The sequence below is a fragment of the Bos indicus x Bos taurus genome, chromosome 6 (genome assembly GCF_003369695.1).
Source record: "Bos indicus x Bos taurus breed Angus x Brahman F1 hybrid chromosome 6, Bos_hybrid_MaternalHap_v2.0, whole genome shotgun sequence".
Taxonomy (NCBI): Eukaryota; Metazoa; Chordata; class Mammalia; order Artiodactyla; family Bovidae; genus Bos; species Bos indicus x Bos taurus.
Genome location: NC_040081.1, coordinates 58,374,057 through 58,397,810, shown reverse-complemented (window position 1 = coordinate 58,397,810; position 23,754 = coordinate 58,374,057). Strand labels below are relative to the sequence as shown.

The 23,754-nt window shown below is 36.8% G+C and overlaps 1 protein-coding gene across 3 annotated transcripts in view; it reads left to right on the top strand.

Annotated features, from left to right (window-relative positions):
- Positions 1-812: 812 nt before the first annotated feature.
- Positions 813-23,754, top strand: part of TMEM156 (transmembrane protein 156) — a 42,697-nt gene continuing 19,755 nt past the window's right edge. The window contains exons 1-4 of one of the 3 annotated variants that reach the window (XM_027544280.1): positions 813-1,108; positions 15,985-16,254; positions 18,913-19,173; positions 22,355-22,474. In XM_027544280.1, the coding sequence (XP_027400081.1) occupies positions 1,021-1,108; positions 15,985-16,254; positions 18,913-19,173; positions 22,355-22,474 (739 nt within the window). In that variant the 5' untranslated portion in view covers positions 813-1,020. The remainder of the gene's footprint in view (positions 1,109-15,984; positions 16,255-18,912; positions 19,174-22,354; positions 22,475-23,754) is intronic. The other 2 variants (XM_027544279.1, XM_027544281.1) reach the window with 2 other exon arrangements.

Sequence of the window (23,754 nt, the reverse complement as noted above, 5' to 3'; positions counted from 1 at the left end):
GGCTACAGTCCATGGAATCTCAAAGAGTTGGACATGGCTGAGCACGCACACACATACAGTGTAGAAAAGTAAAAGTCTTTAGTTTATCCTTATATTTTGTGCTATTTACTATTTTCTAGACATATTTTTTTTTGAACACCAGAACACAGGACAGTGGCTAGCACTTAAAAGGGGGTTAATAGGGAATTGGAGAAGGCAATGGCAACCCATTCCAAAACAAAAACAAAACAAAAGTACTCTTGCCTGGAAAATCCCATGGATGGAGGAGCCTGGTGGGCTGCAGTCCATGGGGTCGCTAAGAGTCAGACACGACTAAATGATTTCACTTTCACTTTTCACTTTCATGCATTGGAGGAGGAAATCGCAGCCCACTCCAGTGTTCTTGCCTGGAGAATCCCAGGGACGGGGAAGCCTGGTGGGCTGCCGTCTATGGGGTCGCACAGAGTTGGACACAACTGAAGCGACTTGGCAGCAGCAGTAGCAGCAGCAGGGAATTCCATGGCAATCCAGTGATTAGAACTCCATACTTTTACTGCCAAGGGTCAGGGAACTAAGAACATGTAAGCTTGTGGCCTGGCAAATAAATAAATAAGGGATTCAATAATCAATAAGTAAATGAATGAATGATGTTTTTACAACTGGACATAATAGACATTCATCATTTCACTTTTGATGAGTATATTGTGGGTTTATATTTACTCACACAGATCGGTAAGCATAGGAAAATAGCTTCAGATTTAGATGAGGACAAACCCCTTTACTTCCTTACATTGTTTCTTCACTCTTTCTTATTTGGAAGACAGTTTGAAAGTGCTTGTTACAAAACAGTCTTCTTAGTGGAAAGTGACTCAAAATGAAGAAGTCTCAGTTCTAGGTCTCCTTTTTACAAAGTCTTACCCAACAGGAAGTGAGCACGAGGTAAACTGCGTAAACTTCAAGTGCTGCAGAGATGAAACATAAACCAGGAAGAATGATGCCATCGGTATACTTGATGGGAACACACGTACCATGTGAAGAGACATGACAAAAACAGCCCTCCTTAAATTACTTTTGGCCATAATGATCATGTTCATTTTAATTTTGCCAGAATATTTCCAGGCACCAAAAGGTGAGTAATTACAATTTACTTTTCCTTTTTTAATTTTCTAAAATTATATTGGTTAATGGTTACAGGAAAGGCCTTATTTTTGGCTACGTGATGTGAGCGCTGAAGTTCTATGTCTGGAAAGCTAATAAAATGAGATTGTAATTTTAGTTGACTGTTACCTGGTACAGTAATCTTACTTACAGTACTTAGGTATTGTAGCATGCAATAATGAAATGAAAAAAATGAAAAGAAATACTTAAAATCTGTAGTCTCACTTTCAAACATTGAATTTACAATAATTTCACCATATGATTTTGCTCTTTTAAAGTTTCCTTCAAAACAGCTTTAAATATGCCTTCATATCCTGGAATTACTTTATACATAAAGTAACATTTACTATGTTAAAAATGCTTGCATTCCTTTCCATTACAACTATTGCACACAAATTGCTCACTGTTACTTTTTGAAAAAAAAGTATAAAGACGTTTTTTCAAAATACAGCTAAAATAAGATGGGTAAAAATTTAAGTGGCTATATACCTGTATATATTTGTAACTAGAGAATAATGGGGTAAAATTATCTCTGTTTATATTTCAGAAAATTGTGATATTGCTGAGACCTAGAGTAGGAAAAGAAATAGATGTAAATTTAAACTACTTTTATATGTCAGTAAGATTTGAAAATATATTATCATGATTGTTTGAATGGTAATTGTGCTTCCTAGCATTTTATAAGAAGAAAAATTAAAAAGAAAATGCTGTATTTGGTCATTAAAAAGTTATCATATGAACTGATTAAAATCAGAGAAAACCTTGTATTTGATGACTTTTTACAATGATTATTTATTGTTGTATATACATATACTAAGTGACTTGATGAATATGCTGTTGTTAATTACATTTAATGTCATATTGCAAGGGTTATTTAATATTGCATATACGTGATGTGAAGTAGCAGATAATTTCTTTGCTTAATAAACACTGTGAATGTACATTTTGTGAATAATTAAAATTTTTAAATTTCTCTTGGTTTTCTGGCATTATGTTGCTTAGATTAAGCAATCATAGCATATATTTTAATTGATCTGTTAATGACTGGTTAGTGTTTTGTGACAAGTAGCATGTTAAAAAAGCATGTTAAAAATTATTCTTTTGGGGGCAGATGTATTGACAAATAATCTACCATCATTGATAACAACTTTGTACTCTCAGTTTCCTAATTGTTTACAGTAGCTTTTCAATACTACATTTACTGCTTCCTAAAACTTAAAATAGCCATGTCTCTTTCCCTGGTCCAAAAGCAATGTCAAACTTTTCTCCCACTCTTTTTGGAGTGATGGATTTATTTGAGAATTTTGTTTTGAAGGAACTCTCCTTGGGGCCAAAAAACAAAACTATTTGAAAACCACCATTTTGTCCTGATACCGTTTTGTGGTAGCAGGAATTTTGCACATAAGTGAAAAGTTGATTAGGCAAAATGTTTTACACATATGATAGTATAATAATAATGCTTTATATCTTATAATGGCTTATGGATCACCAGGAGCAAATTTATATAGACTCATTTTATACAGTTCTATATTGATTAAACTAAGGATGCACAATTGTTTTGTCTTTTTTATTTGGTGGCAATTTTTAACCACAACAATAGCTCCTTATGAAATGAGTTGACTTGTTAACCAAAGTATTTTGCAAAATAAGCTATTTAGTAAGATTATTTAGATGGTAAGATAAGAATGTTCTGCTGCTGCTGCTAAGTCTCTTCAGTCGTGCCCGACTCTGTGTGACCCCATAGACGGCAGCCCACCAGGCTCCCCTGTCCCTGGGATTCTCCAGGTAAGAACACTGGAGTGGGTTGCCATTTCCTTCTCCAATGCATGAAAGTGAAAAGTGAAAGGAAGTCGCTCAGTCGTGTCCGACTCTTTGCGACCCCATGGACTGCAGCCTACCAGGCTCCTCCGTCCGTGGGATTTTCCAGACTAGAGTACTGGAGTGGGGTGCCTCTAGAAGTACTAAAATTACCTTGAGAGTTCTCCTGTAGTCTTATTCTCCCTATGAGTTACTTGTGTCTCTTTTTCATTCTTATGTTCTATTCACTTTAATATCTAAGATAAATATTATAAAATGATTTTTACTTATAAATTATGTACTGATACACTGTCTTTAGCATGTCAAATGAATTCAAAAGGAATCTTAATGAGGAATAATGTATTCACAAGGTTTAATAGATTTGATTTCGAAATAATAAGCCCTCTGAAGACCCAAGTTAAAAATAGAGCACTCTGTTTGATCATTTTTCATCAAGAATGTATCTGAGTCTCTGAATAATCATTACTCAGAATATTCAATTATTATAATTACATAGTGTAAGCTATTTAGTCTAACTTCTTTGGAAGGGGAACTTCTTTAATGATATTTGGGACTTGTAATAACTCTGCATTGGTATTCACTGGCAAGAGAGCATATTCTAGCTTTCAGTTTATTGGAAAGACATCTTACACTAAGACATAGTAGTTAATACAATGGTTTCATACTCTTATATTGCATTAGATAACAGAGATACAAAAGATAGTGGATATATTTTTATTCAGAGCCTCTTGAAGTTAAGAAACCTGGGTTGTTCCAAACAAGAGACATTTTATCAACCCACTTTGGGTGGATTTACAGTCTTTAAGAGAAACAGAGCTCTGGTTAACTCATATAAATCTCAGTGATCTTTTATTTATTTGTTCTTTCACTTACAAATAGTGTCTAACAGTACTAGGAACCCAAGGCTATAAAAACGAAAGGCAATTCTTCCTTCAAAAAGTTTTCAGTCAAGGGGAAGACTGACTGATAAATAATTAAATACAATACTGTAATAATGGAAATAGCAATATAAAAGACACAATGGGAACGTAAAAGTTGCTTCCAGTCCTCTCGGGGGGAGGGCGTTTCTTCATTTTTATTCACAAAACAAAACAACTGTCAGAATTCTAATGATCAATTAATATTTCTCCTTAGCTACGTTAGAAGCACTTTCTAAAAGAAGGAATTGTTACTGATTTTCAAATAAAATGTATTCAAACTGACATCTCAGAAACTCTTGGAGCCAGAAATTATAGAGTTATGTGAGTATATTCCAGATTGTGGTGAAGAGGACCAGGAATAGTACAGATGAAAACACCACAGACCTAATTTTATTTGTTGTTTTGACTTCTTCTCTTACTTTTAGGAGTCAAACTCACATATACTATGTTTATCAGCTTTCACTTCCCTTCCATTTCACACTTCCTGATGGAAATGGCAGTATAGTGAGCAGTGAATTGAAGAAAACAAAGGATAAAAGAACCTTAAATCCCTATAAAGGACAGGATAAACCCTGAAGTATATGAGCATATATTCATATTTTATGTCTTTATTATAAAGACCAGTGTAATCAAGGATAACTGCAATTATTTTGAAAAATTGTTATCCTAGTCCTTGAAAAATATATCCTTATTTTTTTATCGGTTTGCTCATTCAATCAGCAATACCCAATCAGGTTTGGAATATAATCATGACCATTAAAAAAAAGGATAAAAAATACATATTTATGCATACATCAGTTCAGTTCAGTTCAGTCGCTCAGTCGTGTCCGACTCTTTGTGACCCCATGAATCGCATCATGCCAGACCTCCCTGTCCACCACCAACTCCCGGAGTCCACTCAAACCCATGTCCATAGAGTCAGTGATGCCATCCAGTCATCTCATCCTCTGTCATCCCCTTTTCCTCCTGCCTTCAATCCTTCCCAGCATCAGAGTCTTTTCCAATGAGTCAACTCTTCACATGAGGTGGCCAAAGTATTGGAGTTTCAGCTTCAGCATCAGTCCTTCAAATGAACACCCAGGACTCATCTCCTTTAGGATGGACTGGTTGGATCTCCTTGCAGTCCAAGGGACTCTCAAGAGTCTTCTCCAACACCACAGTTCAAAAGCATCAATTCTTCAGTGCTCAGCTTTCTTCACAGTCCAACTCTCATATCCATACATGACCACTGGAAAAACCATAGCCTTGACTAGACGGTCCTTTGTTGGCAAAGTAATGTTTCTGCTTTTTAATATGCTGTCTAGGTTGGTCATAACTTTTCTTCCAAGGAGTAAGCGTCTTTTAATTTCATGACTGCAATCACCATCTGCAGTGATTTTGGAGCCCCCAAAAATAAAGTCTGATACTGCTTCCACTGTTTCCCCATCTACTTCCCATGAAGTGATGGGACCAGATGCCATGATCTTAGTTTTTAAACAGGTACTATCCCTGGAGGAGGGAATCGCAATCCACTCCAGTGTTCTTGCCAGGAGAATCCCATGGACAGAGGAGCCTGGCAGGCTACAGTCCATGGCATCACAAAGAGTCAGACACTACTGAAGCGACTTAGCACAGCACAGCATACAGGTATTATATACCAAATACTTTTTACATATAATAAATTATTTTAGCTTATTAAATACTTCAACTCATTAATGGTGAAGTATTGTTCTCAAGAGAGACTATTTTGAAAATCTTTGGGAAGAAAGAATAAATCTAGATGGATAAATTTACTTTGTTGTAAGATTTTATTTCTTGCTGAATTTTCTGAATCATTATAGTTTTTAAATAGCTACTAATGAACACGGATTCATATATATATGTATCTTAGACGTATATAATGGCAAAAAAAAAATAATGCTTTTCACTGCTTGGGCAGAACTGGCTTTATTCTCTCATAGGCTAGGTTACAATACCAACAACCCTTGCTTGGGAAGCTTTCTAACTACTTGTCTCATTCATTTGCCTTTGTAGATAAATGTTCTCTCTGAATATCTTGTATCTGCCACATTAGAAGGCATTCAATGAGTATTTGTGACTAAGTGAAATTTCTGAGTCATATTATAAAGGAAATAAAAAATATTATAAAGAAAATAAAAATAAAATGCTTTCTGAAAGGAAGCATTTCTCATCAGGCCCTCACAACCATCTCTTGATTTAGGTAGGCCAGGCATGATTACCCTCATCTTACTTTTTGGGGGGCCACACTACACAGCGGTAAAGAATCTGCCTGCAATGCAGGAGACCTGGGTTCGATCCTTGGGTTGAGAAGATCCCCTGGAGAAGGGAAAGGCTACCCACTCCAGTATTTTGGCCTGGAGAATTCCAGGGACTGTATAGTCCATGGGGTTGCAAAGAGTCGGACATGACTGAGCGACTTTCACTTTCACTTTCACACAGCTTACGGGATCTTAGCTCCCTGACCAGGGATAAAAGCTGAACCACCTGCAGTGGAAGCACAGAGTCCTAACCACCATCAGGGGACCCCTTCATCTTACATTTTTGAAACATAAAATTTCACCACAAACCTTGAACTTCTGGGCTGCACAGCCTCTGAAATTTATTTCACAGAATCTTTTACTTAAAAGATATCCATCTCTTTACCTTGAATCATTTTTCTGCTATTTTCCCCCCAGTGGAAAATTCCGTAGTGCGGGATATGATAAAAATGGCAGGTATTTAGAAGAAAGTTTACAGTTTTAAATTCTTTGATATAAGAAAAGTGAGATAAACCCAAGGTAAGTAGAAGGCAGGAAATAATTAAGACAAGAGCAAAAGTCAATGAAACTAAACGATATGAAAGAAAGGATCAATAAAGTCAAAAGTTGGTTCTTTAGAAATTCTAATTAAATGGAAACACTTCTGGAATGATTGATGTTTCAGTTTCTTATGGCTGCTGTACAAATGACCACAAACAGTAGCATCAAACAGCACAAATATATTATCTAGAGTTCTGTAAGTAGAAATCCAGCAGAGGTCTCACTGGGCTAAAATAAAAGTGTTAGTAGGGCTACATTCTTCTCAGAGGCTCTAGGAAAGAATACCTTTGTTTTCTTGTCTTTTCCACCTCCTAAAAGCTGCCGGCTTTCCTTGGCTTGTGGCTTCTTCCCACCTTCAAAGCCAGTGATGGCCTGTTGAGTTTTTCTCACATCTGAATCACATGTATGATTACATTATGCTTACCCAGATAATCCAGGATAATTTCTCTATTTTAAGAACAGTTCATTAGCAACTTGAATTCCATCTTTCGACTCAATTCTTCTTTGCCATGTCATGTAACATATTCACAGGTTCTGGGAATAAGGATGTGGATATCTTAGGGAGGCCATTATTCTGCCTGCTAAAACTGAATAATCAAAAAAGAGAAGGAACAATAACTAACTTAGTAATGAAAAAGAAACATAGAAATTAAAACTATAATGAGATTATTAAGAATAGCTGTAAGTCAATAAATTTAAAACATAAAGACACATTTCTAGAAAAATATAACTTATCAGAACTCACTTGGGAAGAAATGGAAAATCCAAGAATTGTAGAATAATTAAGAAAATTGACCAATGGTTTAATTTTCCCTGAAAAATCACTTGGTTCAGATGTTTTTATACGTAAGTTCTGCCAAACTTTCAAGAAATGAATTGAATAGATAAATATAATTTGTTATAAACCATTTGAAAAAATACAAAAAGGGAAACATTTTCCAATTTATTAAAAATTAAAAAAAATTTATTTATTTATGGCTGTGCTGGGACATTGTTGCTGCCTGCAGGCTTTCTCTAGTTGCAGCGAGTGGGGGCTACTCTCCGGTTGCAGTGTGCGGGCTGATCATTGTGGTGGCGTCTCTTGTCGTGGAGCACAGGCTCTAGCGCAGGTGGGCTTCAGTAGTTGGCATTCCCAGGCTCTAGAGCACAGGCTCAGTAGTTGTGGCACATGGGCTTAGTTGTTCCGTGGCATGTGGGATCCTCCTGGACAAGGGATGGAACCCATGTCTCCTGCATTGGTAGGTGGATTCTTTGCCCCTGAGCCACCAGGGAAGCTCTCCAGTTTATTTTTTTTTATACGTTTATTTATTTATTGTCTGGGCTGGGTCTTTTGTTGCTTGGACTTTCTAGTTGTGGCGAGCAGGGGCTACTCTGTATTTGTGGTGCGCAGGCTTCTCACTGAGGCTGCTTTCTCATTGTGGAGCCTGGGCTCTAGGGCACTCAGGCTTCTCTGGTTGCAGCATGTGGGTTTGGTAGTTGCGGCTCCCTGGCTCCAGAGCACAGGCTTAATAGTGTGGTGCACTGACTTAGTTGCTCCAAGGCATGTGGGATCGTCCTGAATCAGGGATTAAACCTGTGTCTTCTGCATTGGTAGATGGATTCTTTACCACTGAGCCACCAGGGAAGCCCCTCCAATTTATTTTTTAAGGCTAGTGTATCTTAGTATGCAAACCTAACAAAGACAGTACAAAAAAGGAAACTTTACAGCCAATCCCATTTTTAAATATAGATTAAAAACCTTTAAACAAAACATTAAGAATCTGATTGCAGCAATGTATAAAAATGATCAAATTAGATTTATTCCTGGAATGCAAGATTGAGTTAGCATTAGAAAATCTAATAATGTAATGCACTATATTAACTGATTAAAGAAGAAAGCCTATATAATCATCTCAATACTTGTTGAAAGAGCACTCAATTAATATATTCATCAGTCTTTATAATTAAAAACTCAGCAAACTAGGAATAGAAAAGAACCTCCTTAAAGTGAAATGGGATATCTAAAAATGATTATATATCAGTCTCGGTAATGAACATCATAAGTATTCTTCTTAAGATCAGGAGCAAACAAGGATGTCCACTCTCAACACTTCTGTTCATTATGGTACTGGAGGTCCTAGTCAGTGCAGTAAGACAAGCAAAAGAAATAAAATGTGTAAGGAGTGAAAAGCAAGGAATAAAGTTGTAATTATTTGCAGTAAATTAACATATTTATGGTCTTCACTAGTGGCTCAGTGGTAAAGAATCCACCTACCAATGCAGGAGACAAGGTTCAATCCCTGAGTCAGGAAGATCCCCTGGAGAAGGAAATGGCAACCCACTCCAGTATTCTTGCCTGGAGAATCCCATGGACAGAGAAGCCTGGGGGGCTAGTCAATGGGGTCACAAAGAGACAGACACGACTTAGCAACTGAGCGCAAGCACAAAGCGTATCTATATAGAAAACTCAAAAGATTTCTAGGAAAAATTAAAATTAATAAGGAAGTTTACAAAGTGATAAGAAATAAAATTTATATTCAAGAGTCAATTGTATATCCATCTACCGCTAACAAACAGAAAACATATTTCTTAAAAAATACTGTTGGCAATAGCAACAAAAATTAAGGTACCTGGGGGAAATCTAGCAAAAGACATATGGGACCTTGATGGTGAAAATTTGGAAACTTTATTAGAAGATATCAAAGAAGACCTATAAAAGTAGAGAGTAAGAAAGGAAGAAAAGAGTGATAGGAGTAACTCAGTATCATATCTTTCTTCTCCAACTGATTTTGAGATTCAAGTCAGAATCACAACTGGGTTTTTCACCAAACTTAATAAGCTGATTCTAAAAATTTATTGGAAAGAACAAAGGATCAAGAATCACTAAGACATTCCCAAAGAAAATGAACAAGGTTAGGGGATTTTTCCTATGAGATATAAAGACTTCCCTGGGGGCTCAGATGGTAAAGAATCCACCTGCAATGTGGGAGACCTGGATTCCATCCCTGGGTCAGGAAGATCCCCTGGAGAAGGGAATGGCAACCCACTCCCAGTATTCTTGCCTGGAGAATCCCCGTGGACAGAGGAGCCTGGTGGGTCCATGGGGTCGCAAAGAGTTGGACACGACTGAAGGGACTAAGCACACATAAAAGATTTATAAAGCAAAAGTAATTAAGTCTGTCAGATGTCTTTGCCAAGAGAAGAACAAAATTTGGAACCCGGAAATACAGTCATACATACATACGTGGATATTTGATGGATTATAGAGATGTCATTCAGAGAAGGCAATGGCACCCCACTCCAGTACTCTTGCCTGGAAAATCCCATGGATGGAGGAGCCTGGTGGGCTGCATTCCATGGGGTCGCAAAGAGTCGGACATGACTGTGCAGACTTCACTTTCACTTTTCACTTTTCACTTTCATGAGTTGGAGAAGGAAATGGCAACCCACTCCAGTGTTCTTGGCTGGAGAATCCCAGGGACGGGGAAGCCTGGTGGGCTGCCGTCTATGGGGTCACACAGAGTCGGACACGACTGAAGTGACTTAGCAGCAGCAGAGATGTCATTACAGATAGTGGGGAAAAGATAGACTATTTAATAATTGCTAGTACAATTGATTATCACATGTGGAAAAAATTAACTTGGTTTCTTACTCCATACTGTCTTAATTCCAGATAGATTAAGAACTTACACATAAAAGGCAGAACTTCAAAACTTTTAGATGAAAATGTGGATGAAAATCTTTTTAAAAGAGAAAGATTTCTTAAACAAGATGCAAAGCACAATTTGTAAAGAAAATGATCATTTTAAAATACTCAAATTAAGAGCTTCCTTTAACTAAAAGACCATAAAGAAAACGAATAAACAAGGTACAAATGATGAGAAGATATCTTGATAAAAATGCAAATAACTTCTTAAAATTGCAAAGAGGAAAGTTTAAAAACCCCTAAACATTAATAAGAAAATGATAATCTACTAGAAAAATAGAAAAAGTAGGAACTTTTAAACCATGATAAGATTCCATTTAACATTCACCAAATTGTCAAAACTTGAAAAGCTTTGGCTAAGATACGTGTCAATGAGAACCTTTCTACACTGCAGGTGGGAAGACAAATTGGTACAACTTCTTGGTATAATGATTTGGCATTTTCTAGTGAAATCCAAGATGAGCATACTGAATACCTGGCAATTCATTCAGTGTGTATGCTAGAGAAACTTCTGTAACTGCGTACTAGGAGATATGTTCATGAATATTCATAGTAGTGTTATTTAAAAATAAACTTAATTGAGATATAATTTACATATGATAAAATGTGCCACTTTTAAGTGTAAAGTTGAGGTTTGACAAATTTTTACAGCAGTGTAACCACCACCACAATCAAGATATAAACCTTACCAGCATCTCCAAGATGTCCCTCGTTCTCCTTTGTAAGAGAACCCTTCTCCCACCATCAATACTGTTTTCCATTTTCTAGAATTTTGCATAAAATGGAATCATATTAGTATGTAGTGAATTGAGTCTGGCTGCTTTCCCTTGGCATAAAGCATTTGAGATTCTTCCATGTTGTTTGTATCAGCACATTCTTCCATGTTGTTGTTTGTATCAGCACATTCTTCCTTTTTGTTGCTGTGTAGTATTTCATTATGTGGATATGTCAGGAATTATTTATATATTCACTAGTTGTTGGTTGTTTGCATTGTTTCCAGTCCTTGGCCATTATAAATTTTACAAGTGCCATGAAGCTTCGTATACAGGCGTTTGTGTGGACATATGTTTTTATTTCTCTCTTGTAGATTCCTAGGAGTAGAATTATTGGGTCACATGCTAAGTGTATGGTTAACTTAAAGAACATAAAAATATCTTCCAAAGTGATTGTACTATTTTACATTCCTACCAATAACACATGAGAGTTATGGTTCAAAGCAGTATTATCCAGAACAGCAAAAATAGAAACACCTCAAATGCTCAGTCAGAAGAATATATACATAAATTGTAGTATATTCTTTCAAAAATACCACAAATAATTAGTACAGCAATATGCAGCAACACTACTAGAACACATTAAGCAAAACAAGCGAGTCATAGATGAATACCTACAGTATAGTCCCTATATATGGAGAAGGCAATGGCACCCCAATCCAGTACTCTTGCCTGGAAAATCCCATGAATGGAGGAGCCTGGTGGGCTGCAGTTCATGGGGTCACTAAGAGTCGGACATGACTGAGTGACTTCCCTTTCACTTTTCACTTTCATGCATTGGAGAAGGAAATGGCAACCCACTCCAGTGTTCTTGCCTGGAGAATCCCAGGGACGGGGGAGCCTGGTGGGCTGCCGTCTATGGGGTCGCACAGAGTCGGACATGACTGAAGCGACTTAGCAGCAGCAGCAATCCCTATATATGTATATAATTTGCTAATGAAACAATGTTATTTAGGAATATATACATTTTGGGAAGACTCTAAGATGAAGCAAAGGAGTGAGAAACACATTTTAATGATGGTCTTTAAACTTTGGAAAACAAGGAGTGTGTAGGGGTGGGATAGGGTACTTCAGAGATGTTGCTAATATTTTGCTTCTTAATCTGTGTAATAGATACATGGGTGTTCATTTATTTTTATTATTCTTTAACTGGAGTAATATATTTTATATTAATATATACTTATATATGATAAATATTTATAATAAAAGTTCAAAAAGAAAATAAAGATAGTTCATGTTTTCGTTGCTTTTCTTTAAAAAGAAAAAAGAATTGACTTGGCCTTTGTCTTATACTGTAACTTATTTTCCTAATTCTACTTAGTATTCTATATCGTTACCTTGAGGGATTGCAGTCTTAGTACTAGAGTAATTCTGGTATGCATTTTTCTATCTCTGGAAGTGAGAATTTAGATGTCTGACTCTCAGCAATATTAATAGCAGTAGTTAAATTCATAAATCCTTGTTTATGAAGATGAGATTATGACCCACAATAACAAAATATGACTGAGTAGAATTCATTTATTTCTTAAAATTATACTAGGGAAGGATATGTCCTATATCTATTTCTTTCCTAATTGAATTATTTAAAACTAAGATTAGGAACCCATCATAAAATGACCTCATAGCCAAATATAAAGGGTATACCATCAATTCTAGAAAGCCCAGTTTGTCATTTATTGGATAAGAAGACTGCAATATTGACAGTAAAAATTTCTCTATCTCCCTTCTAGGTTATAATATAAGAATATCAAGTTCAAGAAGTTGAAAATTTCATAAGATGAAAAACATCAGTGAGGAAAATGGACAGAGGGCAAGAAATATGTTTTTCATGTGTTTTAGTAATACAGAAAAGCCATAAACTACAGATTTGCATCAGATAGTGAATTCCTATCATCTTACTGAAACAGTTATTGAAGACAGTTTTTTTTAAATTAGTTATTAATTTGATTACAGCTTTGTTTAGAAATATATTGAAATATAAAAAAACTGCATATTTGAGTAAAATACAATCTATGCCTCCCAAAACTTTTATAGCAACTCAAGTATGAAATGTGTTTATAGCTGTAAATTACCTGTGAAATATTACAGAAACAATTTCAAACACAGAGGGCTGGTAAATGAACCTTTAATTTATTAAATCATCAAAATATAATCATCAGTAATGAAACAATTATGAAATTACGATCAAAGTACAAATTCCACGAGTAAGAAAATGTGCCTTAATATCAATCAATAGTTTCATTTTCTTTTAAGTTTGAATCAGGATGTATGACTAGGAGTAATCACTCTTAAAAATGAAGCAAGTCTTTCACTGTGCTCCATATTATTTAGAAAATTTTTAAAATGTATTTTGCCCCAAATGATTGTGAAAAATGGTAAAGAAAGACACATAAAGATGGAATTGAGCATGTCAGTTATTAATAGTTTCTCATCCTAGTAAATAGCTGTCAAACTGAGAATATCTGAAAGAGAGGTTACCTATTCCTTGGTTCACCATTACTGCTACGTAGGGATTCCCAGTTTTTACATGGTGAGCTTCAATTACTTGTGTGGATTAAATCTTAATCCATCATAAATAAAGGATGAATTTTTAATTTTTACTTTGGGATATGGGCTTGTATTTTAATAATACACACTTGTTTTCATATATACTGCATCATTTGATGCTATTATAACCCCACAAGATTAGCAGGATCTGGTTATTATCTCTATTTTGCTAATAAGAAAATAAGACTTGTGGAGATGAAGTGAATTGTTCAAGCATCTCAGTTAATAACAGATATAGCACTAGAGTCTTTTGCTTTTGCTTTATTTTTTAAATTTAAATTTATTTATTTTAATTGGAGGCTAATTACTTTACAATACTGTATTGTTTTTGCCATACATCAACATGAATCCACCACGGGTGTACACGTGTTCCCCATCCTGAACCCCCCTCCCACTTCCCTCCCTGTACCATCCCTCTGGGTCATCCCAGTGCACCAGCCCCAAGCATCCTGTATCCTGCATCGAACCTAGACTGGTGCTTCGTTTCCTATATGATATTATACATGTTTCAATGCCATTCTCCCAAATCATCCCACCCTCGCCCTCTCCCACAGAGTCCAAAAGACAGTTTTATACATCTGTGTCTCTTTTGCTGTCTCACACATAGGGTTATCATTACCATCTTTCTAAATTCCATATATATGCGTTAGTATACTGTATTGGTGTTTTTCTTTCTGGCTTACTTCACTCTGTATAATAGGCTCCAGTTTCATCCACCTCATTAGAACTGATTCAAATGTATTCTTTTTAATGGCTGAGTAATACTCCATTGTGTATATGTACCACAGCTTTCTTATCCATTCATCTGCTGATGGACATCTAGGTTGCTTCCATGTCCTGGCTATTATAAACAGTGCTGCGATGAACATTGGGGTACATGTGTCTCTTTCAATTCTGGTTTCCTCGGTGTGTATGCCCAGCAGTGGGATTGCTGGATCATAAGGCAGTTCTATTTCCAGTATTTTAAGGAATCTCCACACTGTCCTCCATAGTGGCTGTACTAGTTTGCATTCCCACCAACAGTGTAAGAGGGTTGGTTCCCTTTTCTCCACACCCTCTCCAGCATTTATTGCTTGTAGACTTTTGGATCGCAGCCATTCTGACTGGCGTGAAATGGTACCTCATTGTGGTTTTGATTTGCATTTCTGATAATGAGTGATGTTGAGCATCTTTCCATGTGTTTGTTAGCCATCTGTATGTCTTCTTTGGAGAAATGTCTATTTAGTTCTTTGGCCCATTTTTTGATTGGGTCATTTATTTTTCTGGAATTGAGCTGCAGGAGTTGCTTGTATATTTTTGAGATTAGTTGTTTGCTTTAAAATCAGTCTTCTTTCTATTAGGCCATTAATTCTATATCTGACACTTGTCTGCAGACAAAATATAAAAATTATGATATCATCTATTAAATTTCATCTTTGGAGATTCAAGTAGGTTGAATAATGGTTGCCCAAAGATATCAGGTGTCAATTCCTGGGAACCTGTAAAAGTTGCCTTATAAATAAAAAGTGTCTCTGTAGATGTGGTTAATTTTAGGATCTTGAGATGGGAGATTATCCTGCCATACCCAGGTGGGATCTAAATCCAACCACACGTTTCTGTATGAGAGAGAGGCAGAGGGAGATTTGATATAGATAGAGGGGCAGAAGATGAAGGTATAGAGAAGAAGGCTCTGTGACCATGAAAGCAGAGATGAGTGTTGTGGCCACAAGCAAAGGAATGCCAGCAGTCTCCCCAAATTGGAAGAGGTGCAAGGAACAGATTCTTTCTTAGGGTCTTCAGAGGGAGTGTGGTCCTGGGGACATCTGAATTTTAGACCAGTATACTGTCATTGAACTTTTCACCTTCAGAACTGTAAAAGAATAAATTTCTCTTGGTTTAAGCCAGCAAGATTGTACTAATTTGTTACAGCAGCCTTCAGAAACGAGTATAGAGATTCTGTTCAGGTTTTCCATTCCCTGTTCAACTCCATGCAATTCATGTGAGACTCTATTTTGAAACAGATGGATTCAGAGGAAAATAAGGTTTGTCCATTAAAACTTTCCTAGAAGAGAAAATGGTTAAAATGTTAGGATTTCCAAGAACTTCTCAGCAAAGACTTCTCTGAAAATTAATAGGGAGTGTTGACAGATTTTTAATAAGAAATATTTAAACACAGTAGATATTATTGTTTCATGTGAAAACCAAGTCCTGCTGCTGATAAACTCAAATGTACTGATCTGCCTAAGATAACTGAGCAGTATATTGGGTATTTATCTGAATGCCAAAACCTCAAAATTTCATAGTCAAAAATTTGTTTTTCTTTGTAGGAAACATGTTGGAACTATCATGTCTGGAAGTATATTTACAACAGAATTTCAGCTATTCATTCTTCTCTATAAATGCTTCTTTTGTGACTTTTCTGCAACCAATAAAAGAAACTCAGACTATTACGGGAATCTTTCTAAATCACTCCAACTTTCAAAACTTCACCAGGATTTGCCAAGATATCACAAGTGAACTCAAGACATGCTTCTCATGTTTGGCTTGTGAGTCCAAAGGAAACACTGATTTTATTTTTCAGGAACAAACATCAAAAGGTAAATGCGAAAGAAAAGTGAGACCAAATCTATCAAGGATAAATAACCTTATTCTGTGAAAAAAAAGTATTAATAATATATTCCAATTTTAAGTCCAGTGGCCCTGAAACACTCAGCTGTGTTGTGCTTGATGAATGACTTACAGGCTTGGGACAGTAACTTGTTCTTGGTTTACTTTGATTTATCAAAAACAAAATATCCATTCTTAAAATACATCAAAATGCAGCTCTAATCCATGTACATGTGATAGCTAAAGGGTTATTTAGCATGCTCTCTTCAAAAGTAATGAAAAACTTCTAAGTAAACTTGTAGGTTCTCATATAAAATATTTGGATTCCCCAAGGAGTCACTGAATCCTCAATGCATTTGTACCTACTTCTGTCTAATATTCATCCACTGTACATGAATTGTCTTTTTACTTGTTTAACTATCCAGTGAACCTTCAAGAGCAGGAATCCTGTCTTTGTTCACTATGATATTTCTACATCTTAGTATAATGTCTGAACTGAGGCACTTAAAAGATACTTGTTTAATGAATGAATAAACAAATAAAAGAATAATTATGTATTATCCATAATATCTAACCAAACCTTTCATTTATTATCACTGAGAAATTAAATAATTAATTTACAGCTATAAAATATACTGGTGGCCCCAAGCCCAAGCATCAAATTTAGTGCTTATACCTATTCAGTGAGATTGTTTGCTGGGCACCCCCATACTGGCATTTTTCCCATTCTTTCAAAATGGAAACAAAATTTCTTGGCATTGACTTCAGATAAAGTACAATAGGCAAGTCTTTTTTCTAAGAATCTGCCTGCAATGCAGGAGACACAGGAGACAGTGACTTGATCCTTGGGTTGGGAAGATCCCCTGGAGAAGAAAATGGCAATCCACTCCAGTATTCTTGCCTGGGAAATGCCATGGACAGAGGAGCCTTGTGGGCTACAGTCCATGGGGTCCCAAAGAATCAGATATGACTGAGCGACTAAGCACATACACACACATTCAAGTAATACTGTAACTATTGCAGGCTTCTGGGTCAAATTCACCAGAAAGCAATTTGGGGAAATACCTTCATCATGATAGAGAACAATGAAGTGTTTTAAGAATTGGAAGCTCACAGATTCTACTTCTCTGCCTCCTTGAAAAGTAAAGCATTGATAAGTTATTCTAGTTGCTATGGCTGTGTAGCAATCACCCCCAAACTGAGCGGCTCTAACAACAGCAATCATTTAACTTTTTTCTTTCTTCTTTCCTTCCTTTCTTTCTCTCTCTCTCTCTCTCTTTTTTGGGGAGGGGGTCAAGAATTCAGAATGGGCATAACTGGGCATTTCTGGCTTGCAGCATTTCATACTGCTGGAGTTAGACAGTGACTGGAGCTAACACAGGAGTGGGCTAGAGCAGCTACAGGCAAGCTGGGCATTTCTCTCTCTTCTTGTAGTCTCAGAGTTTTTCTATGTGGTCTTTCTATTCGGGCTAGCTTGGGCTTCCTCACAGCATGATGGCTTTAAGTCGTTGTTACTTAGTGGCCCAAGGCTCCACCATTAGGGATCCAAAAAACAAGGTAGAAATTGCTTCATATTTTCTGGCCTTATCATACGATGTAATTTTCTCTGCATTTGATTGGTTACAAGCAGGTAAATCCTTCCACAGAGATTCAAAGGGAAAAGTATTAGACTCCATTTATTTATGGTGGAGTGGCAAAGTTTTAGGTTAACGTGTGTGTTATGGGTTGAATTATATTGGAGTTCTAACCTCAGTATCTCAGAATATGCCGTTATTTGGAAATAGGGTTGCTGCAGATTTAAGTAGTTCAGTTTAATGTGTTATAGTGCTACTCGCTCAGTCGTGTCTGACTCTTTACCACCCTATGGTCTGCAGCCTGCCAGGCTCCTCTGTCCATGGAACTCTCCAGGCAAGAATACTCGAGTGGGTACCCATTCCCTTCTCTAAGGGATCTTCTCAATCCAAGGATTGAACCTGGGTCTCCTGCATTGCAGGCAGATTCTTTACCATCTGAGCCACCAGGGAAACCCATGGATAAAGTCATTAGGGTGGGCCCTAATTCAATATGACCAGCATCCTGATTGAAAAAAAAAAAAGTGGGGGCGGGGGCAGGAAATTTGAGAGAGATCAGGGTGATGTTCTACAAGACAAGGAACACTGAAGACTGCCACCAAACCACCAGAAGCTAGAAGGGAAGCATGGACAGATTTTTCCTCGCAGCCTTCAGAAGGAAGCAACCTTGTCAACACTTTAATCTTGAAAGTGTAGCTTCCCGAACCGTGAGACAATACATTTCTGTTGTGTAAGTCACCCAGTTTATGCTACTTTATGACAACCCTAGCAAACTAGTATAATGTGGGATGGGAAATAATGCTGTGACCATTTTGGTAAATATAATCTGTCCCACAAGTCATCAGGGAAATGTTTTTTTTTTCCTTTGAGAGGCTCCAAGTGTATTTCAATCTCACCTAGTTTTCAAACTCTTAAAAAAATGTAAGCACTTTAATTGTTACTTTTAGGCTGATAACTTCTTGTTTCTACTCTTTTCTTATTGTATAGGAAGGAAGAGATTTAGCTTTGAGTTGTGTGTGTTTTCTTACTATGTACTACTGTTTTTTTGTGAATAACATTTTCTTAATCTCTTTCTAGTTCTTATCATGAGAGGATCAATGGAAGTGAAGTCAAATAATTTTCACTCACCTTGTCAACATTTTAACTTCACTGTAACTCCTACGGTTGACCACCTGGAGGAATATAATCTTACCTGTAATCTAAAAACCCACACTGGAAGGTCAGCAATCAAGGAGGAAGATCCAACTGAGGCAACATCTATAAACCGTACTTGTAGAATTATGGAACACCCACATAATTGTATAAACATTTCTTTCCATTTAGAAATGGATGCAAAAAGTAAGTTTTAAAGGAAATTAGAGGGAAAAGGAGAGTAGAATACAGACACAAAATTAAGTAAGGGCTACCATGTAAGCTTCACTTTAAGTTGAATAGTTGAAGAATTTTATTGATGAAATAACAAGGCTAGAAAGAATGTTAGCCCTTTTACCTGTTTATTTTTCAAAAACACACACAAAAATGTGTTTTTGTGGAGCACAGCTGTACTCAGAGGCAAAGGAGGCATCTATGCGTTGTTATTTGAGAAACATTACAAAGACCCTCCGCCCTAGGATAACTCTGGGAGTGCCTATTATCTGTGTTTGAAGTAATACTATCACACTTGTGTATTAAAGGGTGAGATTTCTTTTTAAATGTAAATATACATGTACATTGTGATATGCTATTAAAGTCTGAATTGATTTAACATGTCCTTGCTTAGAGCTGAGAAACAGACCTGAGAAAAAGGGATTTTTGATGTACTCCTGTGAAGATAGGTGGGGTATAGATTAAGCATTTTGAGTCACTGGAGGACTCCGAGGGAAAAGTAGGAGTCTGGAAGATAAAACTCACATATATATTAATTCTATTTAAGGTTGATTACCTTCCTAGTCACCCTATTCTGAATTAACACAATTGATTCTTTTTTAAATTAATTTTTATTGGGGTATAGTTGCTTTACAATGTTGTGTATCTACTATACAGCAAAATGAATCAGCCATACATATGCATATATTATATGCATTTGGACTTCCTTTTCATTCAGGACACCACAGTTCATTAAGTTCCCTGCGCTATACAGTATGTTCTTATTAGTGATTTTATATAGTATTTATATAATTTTATATATATTTTCTATAGTATATACTGTTATATCAGATCAGATATATAGTATTACAATTGATCCTTACTACTAAGCAAGGTGCCCTCACTTGATCCATAAACTCTACTCTTGAAGAGCATTTCATGATATAACCATTTAGTGAGTGCTTGCTGTATGCCAAGCAGGGTGCCAGGCACTGAGGATACAGAGAAGTGTAAATGGTCAAGTGTCATCAGTGTAACAGGTGCTATGTTAGAATAATTTACTCTGTTTTCTGATCTTCCAAATATATGAAGTGTTTCACATTGCCTTAGAATGCTTTTATAAAGCTTTAATCATTTTAGAGGCCATTTAAACTATTTATCTTAAAGCAAACACAAACATATGATATATATGCATTTTTAAAGTGAAATATAAGACTTCAAATAAATTTCTCCTGTGAGTTAGTTTGCCTGAGGCCCTATAGCCTCTACATTTAGAGGGTATTTCGAGGCGTGGCTATGTATAGGGAGGGTGGGAGACAATCTGAGAAAATCTGAACAGATGGTGGGAGAATCAGGGTGGAGGTTCTGAAAAAGCCATATAGAGAAGGTGACTATGATGAAATCTGAAATATAGAGAGGTTTGGATGACAGATACTTAAAACTTATGTTTATTTCAATGTCCATTTATGTATCTATCTAGTTGCTTTTTATATTTTCTAAAACATTAAGAAGAAATAAGCATTGCCATATTGAGAATTTTTGTGTTAATGGGAAAATTCATAAATTCCAAAATGAAGTAGTAATTGACAGCTTTTTTGGGTTCATAAATCAGGAAGTTATCAGTGGTATACAACTATGTAGTGTCATATTTGGGAAAAAGTATACCTATCTCGCCATGTGTAGAAGAGAGAAATTTTATTTATATTTTATTCTGCTGTACAAAGACTAACTTGATCTCCTTTCAAAGTCCTATGTGCCAGTGGGCAGGGGAAGCTAAGTTCAGTTTAGTCTGGTAAATTTACTCTGAAACAATAATTTAACCTGTCTCTAGATTTTTTTCAGATTTCTATCCATTTCCCCTTGGTCCTCTCCAAGATGGTTCCAGGGATGGGGGCAGGGGGCCACAGGGAGTGTAGGGAGACACCCTCGTCCATTCTTACTGGTGCTTTGGTGGGTACACTGGCTAGCTTGGTCCCAACGGTGTACACTTTGCTATTGCAGTATGATGTTGGTGAATGCACAGTTCTTTTTTCATAGCTGATCATTGCCCATGCTACCTTGGTACTGGGCCCACCTTGGCCTGCTGGTACCGTACATCTTCTGTGCCAGTTAACTGCATGCTTTTATTTTGCTGAGTGAGGTGTGGAAGTCTGGCCACTAAACAGCATGGAATGATGCTGGGGAGGCTGAGTGCTGCCATCCCAAGTCAACCACTACCTTCTCCGTTCAGCCTCTTCTTTAAATAAATGTTGACTGACGATTTAACGGACAAATGCACATGGAGTGGAGGGGCCTGTGAAAGGGATACCCAGATCGTGAGCCCCAGAAGGACAGTCACCCAAGGGTAAAAACAAGTTATATATCCTGCTAAGGTGAATAAGTACTACCTGTGATTTACATGCAAGGAAGAGGGTACATAGGTTGGTTTAGAATGTCAGTAGACAATGGTGTTTTGGACATAAGAAAGTCAGTCTCCTTTAAGTTACTGATATCTGGGGCTACTGGCCAGTGTGTGTTTATGGGACGAAAGGAGATCTTGCTAAGCTATCACTGATGATGATTTTCCTTCCTTGTTGCCTCACTGTCATTTGAATGAACAATTTTTTTTTTTTTACCTGTATCCTTATTCAATCTGGGCAAGGGTAACTACGTTTGTAACTAATGTTGCATTTGATCTGATCATTACCAAGTGAGCCCCTGTAGGAAAAGAGGTCTGATTAATCATCTACTCAGGCCTCTTACATGCCTCAATCCAGCCTCTTTCTTTGTCTTTCCCTTTCTTCCCCATCCTCATCTTACTCATTGCATCTTTGATTTGAGGGCACATTTTTTTGGTTGCTTGGCCCAGGGTCAAATTGTTAATCGCAAGTGGCTCTGATGCTGGTATTCTGCTTGTTGTGATTCCAACCTAGTGACGGCAAAACTAGCATCGACATAACCTGGAAGTGAAATTAATTCTAGAATTTTGAAACTATCAATAAGCGGATCCCTGGAAACCACTTGGTCATGTTAGGAAAGAACTCAGGAAAGCAAGTGACCCTGTGACAGTGATGGGTTATATATTCAACTTCTCAGTTATGGACAGGATACACAGTAGAATCCAGCTGTATCACCATGGTGCCTCTTATCTGCTGCATCCCATTTTACTGTATTTTTGCTACATTTTTCTTTGTAGATTCTATCTGTTCCATGAAGATCACTTGGTATGTTCTAGTTCTATTAGTTTTTATAGTTTTGCTCATCTTCATTGTCAACAAAATACTTGAAGGCCACAGAAGAGTGCAGAAGTGGCAGAGTAAGTACTGAAAAATTCACTATTTGGGATAATTTATTTAGTGTCCAGAAGTTCCTAATCTTATCTGTGGATTCCATTTCTTTTTTTGGTTCAATTTACCACTTACTGGGCATCTGTGTATTTAAGTGGTGATTCTAGGTAACTCAAGGGCATAAGCATAGGTCAGACAGTGCCAGCACTCACGGAGTTTCCTGTGTCTTTCTCCAGCCCAGACAGGTGATTAGGAGCGGGAGGAAAGGCTGGGTTAATTGGAAGGAGTTTGTGGACTGGAGATTGAGCAGAGCTTGGTGGAAGTGAGGCAGAAGAGGGGTAGAAGAATAGGGAAAGGTGATAAAGGATTTCAGAATTGGAGGTCTTAAGCTCTAGGCTCTAGGTGATGAGTATGAGCAAGAGTCAATCTATAATAAGTGTAGGGGAGAAAATAGATTTTTGACTGTGAAGCACTAAGATGTGTAGTTGGAAATAAGGATAGTAGGAATCATATTTAAAAAGAATTAACAACTGATTAAGTATGACAAGGGCATCTACCTATCAGAACAGATATCGACTGTCAATTACTGTTGCAGTCCTATGGTGTGTTCCCATGTATATACTGGCCCTACCCTTCTGGTGTGTGCCCGTGAACATACTGGCTGAATATTAAACCTGATGAGTAGTTGGTCTCTTAAGGATAGTATAAAGTGTATCATTACAAGATTAGGCTTTGGAGACGGGTACTTAGTTGTTTTTTTTTTCTTAGTTTAGAATCCTAGTGCTTCTACTTACTATTTATGTAACTTTGTGAAAATTACTTACCATGACTGAGTGTTCCTTTCCGCCTCTGTAAAATGAAATTAATCACCATTCTTACACAGGGTTGAGGTAAGGATTGAAATAAAGAGATTACATAAGAAGTAGTTCTCAATAAAGGATAGTAGTATTGTGCTGGGTGTAGTATTTCCCAAGACTCTTGTGTTCTTTACCAGGCAAGGCCATGTTAGTAGGCAGAGCAAACAGTTCCCTCTAGGTTTGAGGGAAAGTGTCATTAATTATTTTGGCTAAGTGTTTGTTGGAGATATTTCTGAAGACAGTTTCATATCATCTTGTCATTGGTACATGAGTATATGAGGTCCTAAACACATTGGTCAGTAATATCATCAATATTCTTCATTTGTAGAATAAACATTTGCAGAGCATTCCCATGAGTTTTTTTTTTTTTAACTAGATTCTCAAAGTATATAGATAGGACATGTTCTATTTCTTTTATTTTATAGATTAAAAAAACCTCTGAGGCTCAGAGA